This window comes from Cajanus cajan, chromosome 7 (genome assembly GCF_000230855.2).
Source record: "Cajanus cajan strain Asha chromosome 7, NIPB_CcT2T_4, whole genome shotgun sequence".
Taxonomy (NCBI): Eukaryota; Viridiplantae; Streptophyta; class Magnoliopsida; order Fabales; family Fabaceae; genus Cajanus; species Cajanus cajan.
In genome coordinates, this window is record NC_138523.1 from 36109719 (window position 1) to 36119864 (window position 10146).

The following is a 10146-nucleotide window of genomic DNA, read 5'->3' on the forward strand; positions in this document are numbered from 1 at the left end:
CCTAATCAACCCCTACTGCTGAACTAGATATACTTTAACAAGCCACTATGAAATTTACTTTTCAAGGAAAATGATTATTTTCTTGAACATAATCTTTTTAAAAATACAAAATTTTGTATTTTCTACTAGTAATAATATTTTTTTTTATAATAATTATTTTAAAAATTAGATTAATAATAATTTAGAATTTAGAATTTAGAATTAATTGAGTGGCGACAGGATAGGAGCGTGAAAAAGAGTGGAATGGAAGTAAAAAAGAAAAGAAAGTTGTTGATGTATTTAGTAATAATTAATGAAAGGAGTAAATACTGATGGTATAGGTAACCGGTAAGATTGGGCAGTGCAGGGAATTTCTGAATTCTCATCCTCTTGTTTCTTATTTCTGCGTACAACCGCTTTATTTCATTGTCTCTTTCTTAGGACAAACCCACACACTTGTTCCTCTGCATCTTCCTCTCCACCAAGGCAAGTTTCTCTTCCCCTATTTTCTCTATTCATCTAACATGCATCATCCTAACTCTTCATGCCTTCACTTCATCGCTTCGTCTTTTCTCTTTCCGATCCTCCTCCTCCTCAATCCCGATCTTCTCCTTCCTTTTTCCTACCGTCTCATCGCCCTCTCCCAGGACCGTTTGCGATTTCTTTTTTTCTTTTTAAGTCAGAGAAGAGAATATTATGTGTTATTCTTTTGTGGTGATTTTTTCGTTGTGCATCAGGACTCTCTGATTTCCAGATTGTTTGTTCGGTGCTGAATTTTGAATTTTCTGTTGGAAACGACGCCGTTTGTGAGATGTTTTGCTTGTGCGTTCTCGTGTTATGTGGTTGCGTGATGGAATATCAAATGTGTGGCGGAAATGGTGGAAATCACCATCGCTTCACGCTTTCCGCGTTGACGAAACCGCATGCATTTTTTTTTAATAAATAATTATTGAAACAAAGGAAAGAAAAATCTGCAGTCAAATGTGGTGAAGTTTTATAAACTTGTTTCCTTCTGTGTGGTGTAATGCATGCTGCTGGATGGATAGACATCACGAAATGCTTTTTTGGTTAATAACCTTTGTGGCTGAAGTGAAAAAAATAAAACAATGAATTATTGTCATACTTCTTATTGTTAATACTATAGAATGTACGTATTATGTTTAGTATATACTTCTTATCCTAACAATTTGTTCAGATCTCTTCTCTGACTTTGTAGAAGAAGGGGGAAAACGTCTCCTGATCTGTGTTTTTAATTATTTCTCAACTTCTGCTGTCTTTTATGTGTGGTAAAAGGGGTTTGGGGAGGGTAGATGTGCACTGTTTCACCCACACCAGGGAAGAGGTTGTTCCCAGGATTTGAACATTGAACCTACCAGGTCACAAGGCAGCAACCTTACCGTCGTGCCTAGGCTCACCCTCTTGTCATTACATGTGGTAGATTGGGACATTTGGATTTGTAATTAAACTAATCTTGAATACTAATTGTTTATCACACATCATGGTTTTGAATATTGGTTGCTCTGGTATATATTTTTGGTCTTGGTTTTGTTTAGATTTCCTTAGTATCTATTAGGTTTAGATGGTTTTTTATTATGCAGGTTTCTTGCTGCTGCTGCTGCTGTATTATACATGCTTACATCCGCATGTGCTTGTGAGATGTGCTTCCCATGGAAATTCTCCTTCATTCTCTTGTTCCCCACTTTTCTTTAGCAATTTACCCTTCATCGTTCTTTTCAAGCAGTTTTTGGTATATGATCACTTATACTTTTGGGTTCTTATTACAGTGATATTATTATTGTTATTATTATTATTATTATTGGTGAGAAATGGTTTTGTTTGCCTTGGCATTTGTACTGTACAGGTTATGGAAGTGAATGAATTTCTTCATCTGGTTACTTCAATTACATTGTCTGAATCACAGATGATGTCACAGTGATTTTTAAGTGTTGGGTTAATGGGGTGACTATAGAAATGAGGCGACTATAGAAATGATGATTTTGGCACGAGCTATTATGTCAGGATTTATTAGCATAATTATGCGGCTGTTATGGGTTGTTATATCCCAACTGTCATATAGGAAGAAGAAAGAATGTGGCACCAAAGATCCTCTGTTATTTGGAAGAACCACATAGGCTTTATTCAACTAGAACGTGGCCTTTAGATCTAGCTCATCCATCTTCTGGGACCAGGTGCTTTTTTGGTATTAAAGGGCTTAACAATTATGCTGAGGATGTTGTGGCAATAGCTCTGTCACATTCCAATGTTCAATGAAGCAATATGCTGGTGTGGAGTGTTACAGGCAATATAGGGAGTGATGCAGCAATTTCCATATTTTAGTTTTATAGTTCTAAGGGGCTCTGGGGTGCTGAGATAAGATGCTTAAAACCTTGATACTTCTTCCTCCCAGTGACTTGTAAATGTGTTAGTCAAATTCATCTTGGTCTCTTTAGTTTTGAATTTGACATGATGCTTCCTGTTGTGGTGGTGTTACTTTGTGGGGTTGTATAATGAGTGTAGCAATTCATAAAGAATTCACTGCACCATCGGCCTGCACTTGGACCAATAGTGCATATGATTGATGAAGACTACTGTTCATTTTCCCTGAATTGATATTAAATGTCTTTTATGCTTGTGATTCTTGTTATTCTGCCAAAAGTTGTTTTCTCCAATGGCACACCTACTCAGTGGTCAGTGCTGGTATTGGTGTAGTTCTGGATGATGCTTTATTTGGATATGAACCTGTGAGTTTGCTGATAGAGAAGCTGTTTGATCACCACAATTTGATTATCTTCACCCATGGTCCTAAAGGTTGAGGAATGTATGGAAACTAGTGTCAAGAGTGTTGACAGCTAGTTTGAGGGCTGGAAAAATTCTTCGTTGTTTGAACTTATTCATCCTAATTTGAATAGTCATCCCTTATTGGGGACAGTGGACCTTCTTAAAGCAGGCCTCGCTCACTTTTTATACATAACTCCCTTGTCTCTGGTTTGTGTAAGAGTTTATTACAATTGGATATTGGATGTGCTTTGATTGTTGATGTTCCAGGAAAATGCAATTTTTTATGTGGAAATAGTCGTTGCATTACTTTTGAAGTTTTTATTTTTAAATATTCTTATGCCTTTTTTTAATGCAAAGCCAATAAACCACATGATTATAGTTTCAAATATGAACAGATTCAGGAATTTTCTTGATAAAAGGGCAATATTATTTAAAGTGTGATTTAACTTAACACCAAAAACCTATGTTTGGAAAGCATAAGCATCAGGATATTGTTCAGCTATTTGTCTGTCTTGAAATTCATTTATTATTCTGTAATGGTATTATTTAGCATTTGAATTACAGTGAAATCTGAAACTAAACCTGAAGTATTAATTTTTACTCATAATTGAAAACCGGTTTTTAGTTGATTGTTATGAGCTTTGATACTCTGGTATTATATTTTCATTTACCTCGTTCGTTAAAAAATTGCTTCACAACTTTTTGTTAAAATTTCTGCATCTATGGTGACATCTTTTTAATTGTGTACACTTTGGACATTGCCAATATCTGAACACGTGCAACATGTGTGGATGGTCAGGGGCATGTCCTCTGCACAGTGCTGATTTGATTCCGAATAGTTAATTAATTTTTTAACATTCTTGAATGGTTTTAATATGTTTATTTCCCTTCTAAAATGAAATGAACCAATTTAACTCATTGAAAATATGCCTTAGCCTTCTTATTTTAGCTTTAAACTATTTAAGCTGGGATACTGTGGACTTCTATTTTTATGTCTATTATGTTTGCCTGGTCTGAACCATTTATATATTATATTTGGGAAAGGTTCTTTCTGCTCTCCCATATTCTCACTAATAATGTTACAATTTTGTGATTAGGAGAATATTAGATAGTGGTTTTGGGAGGAGTAGATGTTGCTGGTTCTTAAACTATTTGTGACATATGGAGAGCATTTCATTTCCTTGTAGTAAAAACTGCAGACTAGTTTTGGTATTTTTACCCCTCAGATTCTTGTGCTTCTTATATGATAAACAGGGTGAACTTGTTTTTGTTTTTTTACCAATGCATTCATCCTTTTACGTTTGTTATGAGATGTACATCCCCTTTAAAAATAAATTTTCATTGTAGTTCAAATATTCTGTTTTTTTTTTTTTTAGCTTAATACACTTGTATTTACATTAATTATTTGTGTTTAGTTGGTCTTGTCTTGACTACTGATACTTATTAGAAGGCACATACAGGAGTCTTTCCCTTTTGTGCCTGATTGTGCACATAGTTGATTATCTTTTTCAAGTGCAGGAAAAGAATAGAAATGCTAACATTTGCTGAGTGATCCTTTGTAAACCTTGACAGGTAAGTCTGTTGCTCGAGTCATCCTACTTCCAATAGCTCCTCATTTAAGTCATATCCAAACTCTTGCTGCTACACGTGATAAGTTAGAGTGAGGAACCAACATCCATATAATTTAAATGTCAGCTATGCCATTTTTCTCCCTTGTGTATGTACACTACTACCTCTTTTCCCTCATAAATATTTTCTTACCTCATACTGGAAGGTGTTCAGTGTTCTTGTGTCAATGAAGAGAGGCATTCTATGAGTTTGGCTTCAATTGATTGGACTTATTGGGGCTCTTGGTATCTGTTATGGTTAAGGAGTATATGAGTGGCAACTGTTTAGTATTTTACAGGCTAGTTTCTGTCAATTTATGGTGAATTCCCTAGCCTTGATGATCTGAAGCATATAATTCCTTCTCTCCTTCAGAAATAATTGCCAGCAGTGATTCTCCTCATTTGGCCAAATTGTTGTGTGGCTGGTAGTCATGCTTCTCTTTCTGTGCATGCCTGTTGATGGCGTTCTAATTCACCAGGGCTGTAGCCTTCATCTATCATGCAATTTTGGTGGTAATTGGAACACTAACATAGATAGTATAGTTCATGCTGTGAGTATTGTCCTCTTGGCTGATTAAACACATCATCTTGTTATCCATTGAGATCCTATATTAGTTAGTTACTTCTTATTTACCCCTTCGATCTTTTCTTTGGTATTCTTGGCAGCTGGACATGAAGTTTCAAGCTAGGTGGTCTTCTGTAGGCCTAGATCCTTTTGCCCTGTAAAGGATTGAATGCCAAATGATGAAAACTGATGAATAATATATCGATAATCTAAGGAATTTTTCTATTGACTATACATTTGGAAGTGCCAGTGGTGCTTGTATATGCTGTAAGTGGAAGAGGAAGGTCAGGCTAGATTTAATTGTAGGATTACTTTTTTTTCCTTAATACTAGTAAGACTGTATTTATACAAAATGTTAAATTGTGGTTTATAGAGTATGTGCTCCCTTGCCTTGCAAGACTATCTGAATTATCCCTAAGCATCAACCCCGTGCTACTTTTAATTTATGATTATGATAGTAATTACCTTTTTTTTTTTTTTTTTAAAAAAAGGTTACATTGCAGACTTGTGACTTTTTAGTTCTGATTCTAGTTCATTTGACACGTATTTGCGAATACATATCTGTTGTCTTCTCTCTCACTTTTCCCTCATTGAAAATATCTCCTAATGACTGGTTAATGGTTCATTCTTATGTCTTGACTCTGCATAATGCCAATTACTCAAAGTCAAAATTCTGTATGCGATGCTGGGATTATCACTTGAAGTATTTACTTTGAATTCAGCATCCAGGCAACTCTTTAGACTAATCATAGTTCTCTTTCAAATAAATGTCTTAACTGGATTTTGTTAAATAATATGTATGGAATATATTGACAATACAATGCAGGGCTCTCCAGTTTCAATTCATTGTGTTGGAAATGGAATAAATTAAATAAATACAACTCAGCATATATTTTGTTTTTATGTTGTTATTTCACATGCTGCAGTAATTGATGAATTTTGTGTCATGCATATGTTGTAGCTGTGAAGTGGTGTGTGTTTTGAATTAAATCTGTTTTTTGTTACTGAATGATTGAGCCTCTTTTATCTTGCAGGTTGAGTTATTTGCTGGTCTAACTTAACCATACTGTCTATTCGACTCTTGAGATTGCTAACTAGTTATGGGGCATAGACATTTATATAGCTCATCTGCAATGTTTGAGGGTGAACCTGACCAGAACTGGAATCATATGCATACTGATCAACAATATGTGCACCTTGGTATGGTTTATTTTCATTTGTATTTTGGTCCATTTTGCCTTTTTTTTAATGACAAATGTTTCTCGGCACACGTCAAATATTGTGTCAAATGTCAATTATATTGGATCTCTATTGCAGGTAGGACTACCACGTCAGATAATGGTTCTTTTATTTATCCTTTGGAAAATATGTCCGTTGATAGCATTTCTTTTCCACCTCATTGGAACACTGCACCAAGGTCAAATGGATATGCATCCACAAGTCTCAACATTGAAGCACCTCCTCATCAAACAGATGCATCAGGCACTTCTCATGATCATTTTCCGCATTCATCAAGTGCTGGAATATTTTATGCAGTGTCTGAAAACTATGTACACCAGCCATCTAATTCCAATTATGACAGACAAGCATTTTCTGTTGCTGATGGTGGTTTTATTGATCTTACAATGGGAAACGGACGAGGGCCTCACAAACGTAAGAGCCCTGGAATTCCTTCAGTCTGTGAGAGAGGAAGTACAAGCAGATACTTTAATGCTGGAAATGCAGCTGATCATCCTACATCTTCTGAATTGCGGCCAGAGAAGCCCAATATGGATTCTCTATATATGCCTTGGGATCATGTTAGTATGACACCCACATTTAGAGGTAGAGGCCTATCAATACGGGGTGAGGGTTCTTTAAGGAATGTGAGGAGCCGTTCTGCACTTGATTTAGAATCCAACATGGCTAGGACCCATTTATCATGTACTCATTCTCACAACTCATACTCTACTGGTCCACCAATTGACCATTCTAGCATGGTTGATCCTTCAATTCAAACTTCTGGAACTTTGACAAGGGATTGGAGCCAAATGAGCATGTGTCCTGCTCATGGAAGGGTGTCATCATCAGGTTAGTTTGTAATTTGGTACCAGCACTCACATTCTATCCTCCTTTACTCTATATCTGAAGTAATATATATTTTTTTTATTAAAATGCAGATGCAAATGCTTTTAATCATGAGGCAAGTCATTTCCCCATTGGAAGTGGTTCTAGTAATGCTCCTATAGATGTTGGAGGTTTTCATAATGAATTTGGAACGAGCAGAATTCCTACTGCTCCTCAAAGTTTTCAAAATAATCCGACTCAAACTGCAAGAGGAGTTCGCAGTAACTACTCTCAAAGATCCACTCCAACTTTTAGGGCTTCTTCAGGCTTGCGCTTGGGTCGTGTGGCACCTTCTGATGATGGATTGCATATGGTTGCTGAAAGTTACCCTTCTAGACATCCAAGGCCATTGACCACCATTGGTTGGCAGAACAATGATAGAAATGGAAGGTCAAGGATACCTAATGATAGATATAGATCATTGGCTGATGAGGTTGGTCTCAGTGATCGATTTAACTCTGAGGTATCTCTAATTACCTACTATTTCAACTCTCAAGTGCTTTGTTCTTGTCAGCAATGATTGGAAACACTTGTTGTCTTAATGTTTTTTGCCCAGGCTCCAGTTTAGCTATAACCTTGATTGAGATATTTGGTTAGCTAGAAAGTTTTATAGGCACCTTGGTTCCAATAAATCCTTTGTGAAATGGACTAGTTAATAACTTAATAAGCAAGATTCTAGTTTCTGCTTTAATTGCACCGGGAAGTCTCAAATTTGTTCTTTTTATTGGGGTACATGACTCATTTGGTTTTATTGTTTGTACAGGGTTTCATGATTGTTGATCGTACTTCACTGTATGGTTCTAGGAATATGCTTGATCAGCATAGAGACATGAGGATGGACATAGACAACATGAGTTATGAGGTAATATTATTGTTTTTTGTGTTATAATTAATATCATTTACTGTCTAATCTTGTTAATTATTTGGATGGTTGTCTCGACCAGGATCTACTTGCACTTGGAGAGAGAATTGGCCATGTGAGCACAGGATTGTCTGAGGATTTGATTTCCAAGTATTTGAGAGAAACAATATACTGTTCGTCTGAGCCAAGTCAAGAAGAAGGAACTTGTGCAATCTGTCTGGTATGTTTCCTTCTACCATTCAGAATAAGTAACATGCAGTGACACTAACAAGACAACTATATTCGAGTTTGCGTGGTTGTTCTACGCAACGCATCTTTGACATTTTTCACTAGATGAATTTAGTTGACCCTTACTCCCTTTTATCTTCAGAAATTTGGATGGCCTTATAATCCGGTGCTTACTGATCCTTGTTGAAAATTGCAGGAAGAATACAAGAACATGGATGATGTTGGGACGCTGAAAACTTGTGGACATGATTACCATGTGGGTTGCGTTAAAAAGTGGTTGTCTATGAAGAAAGTATGTCCCATCTGCAAAGCTTCTGCGATGCCCGAGGACACAAAGGATAAATAAACAATTTATTCATTCTACTTTAGTTTATCGTATATCATTCTGTACATATATTTGGATATTCCTTGAAATGGGGGAACAAGATTTCCTTATGGATATTATGTTGTAATAGGAATGTTAACTCTGTCAATGGATTCGTTGGCTTTGGCTTTGGCTTCACTCTTTAATTACGTGAAGCCTTGAATTTATCGTGCTTTGCTTCCCTATTAGATTTAATTTGATCGAACCTTGAAATGTCTTCAAAGGCTCTATGAGCTTTGCAATGTAGCAGGAGTCACGGACATAGCAAAGAATCAAAGAGAAATGCTCTGTATTGTAATATTGGGTGAAAAATAGATTAAAAATTAAAGGTTAGGGAGAACGTGACGGAAATCAAAGATATTTGTTCAGTTTTCAAGCAGGATGTATAGGGACCCCTAGTTGTTAGATCTTAATCTTAGTCACAAAACAATAGTTGTCAAGAAAATTTTATCATCTGTTACATTTTCGTTAGAAAAGTGCTGTTTCCAAATGGTTTCTTTTAACTTGATTTGATTAGCTGTGGTCTTGATCTATGCTACTTTTTGAAAACAGTAGTTTTTCTTCTTGTTAAGAGGCTTTTTTCCTGCATGCATCAAAGGTATCCTTCACTTTCAAGTCACCTAAGATCAATATCACTATGTTTAGTTGTGAGGAGAGAGAAATAAAAATTCTGGTTGTGAGAAGAGAAATAAGTAAGAAATAGTTTTGATACTTGTATTTCTTAATTTTAATTTAGAATATGTTAAATTCTAAGTTTAGATATGAAATGTGAAGTAATACTTTATTCTTATAAGGATTGGTTCTGTGAAAATAAGTTATAGCTTATACCGCTTTATTAATTTTTTTTAACAATATTGCTATTGTGTACAAAAAAAGTAATGAGTATTTTTTTTAAATAGTTCTTTTTTCTTAAAGATAATTTAAAATTACAAATCAGACAAATTTTTATATTGCTTAAAAATAAGTGTATTTAACTTAAATTATTAACGTTAGTTTCTCTTTTAAAAAAATAAACTAATCTAAAGTTTGCACCATTAAAATATAATTTTTCAAATATTTAAATTATATTTTACAATTTTTCAATTACAAGATGGAATTCTATTTAGGAGACAAAAATATGGCAGACTGAACAAGTTACATTAAGACATGGTTACTAAAACTGGACCGAATCACTTAGTCAGGCTGAAAATTGGTCCTTAACTGGTCTAATTGGCTTATAAAATTGTTTTGCAATTAACCAATAAAAAATTGATAGAATCAATTAAGTTTATTTTATAAAAAATTTAATTTAAATATTTTAATAAAATTATAAATTAGAATAAATCATTTTTGACACTTACCTTTATAAATACAATTTAATTATTTAAATTTATAATTTTTAACATTTTATTTTTTATAATGTATATTATATTAATTTGATATTTTTATTCTAGATGTAAACTTGTTATTATTAATGGATATTATTATATTTTATTTAAATTATTTGTTATTATTAATGGACATTATTATGTTTTATTAAAATTAAAATTTAAACATTATATTAGATTTAGTTTAAAATTTTACATACATATTAAATGTTAAGGACTTATAAATAATATCTTAATTTAATTCTTAGAATTATAAATTTTATTTAATATTAATTTTGTAATAATAATAA

At 34.2% G+C, this 10146-nt stretch overlaps 1 protein-coding gene across 8 annotated transcripts; it reads left to right on the forward strand.

Moving 5' to 3' along the window:
• Positions 1-311: 311 nt before the first annotated feature.
• LOC109818999 (uncharacterized) lies at positions 312-8652 on the forward strand. 8 transcript variants are annotated; one of them, XM_020384564.3, is made up of 11 exons: positions 313-465; positions 1578-1726; positions 1841-4474; positions 4738-4915; positions 5031-5213; positions 5964-6129; positions 6247-6999; positions 7089-7498; positions 7799-7897; positions 7980-8117; positions 8322-8652. In XM_020384564.3, the coding sequence occupies exons 6-11, from the start codon at positions 6030-6032 to the stop codon at positions 8469-8471; spliced, it is 1650 nt and encodes a 549-aa protein (XP_020240153.1). In that variant the 5' UTR covers positions 313-465; positions 1578-1726; positions 1841-4474; positions 4738-4915; positions 5031-5213; positions 5964-6029; the 3' UTR covers positions 8472-8652. The 8 variants fall into 8 exon arrangements, with proteins under 8 accessions (XP_020240154.1, XP_082915677.1, XP_020240153.1 ...); XM_020384566.3 differs by having other exon boundaries at positions 1841-4329; XM_020384565.3 differs by having other exon boundaries at positions 312-465; positions 1841-4915; positions 5031-5196.
• Positions 8653-10146: the final 1494 nt, after the last annotated feature.

Coding starts and splice junctions, on each gene's coding strand:
- LOC109818999 (XM_020384565.3), top strand. CDS start 6,030: ATGGGGCATAGACATTTATATAGCTCATCTGCAATGTTTGAGGGTGAA. Junction 6,130..6,246: donor TCAACAATATGTGCACCTTG/GTATGGTTTATT, acceptor TCTCTATTGCAG/GTAGGACTACCACGTCAGAT. Junction 7,000..7,088: donor TGGAAGGGTGTCATCATCAG/GTTAGTTTGTAA, acceptor ATTAAAATGCAG/ATGCAAATGCTTTTAATCAT.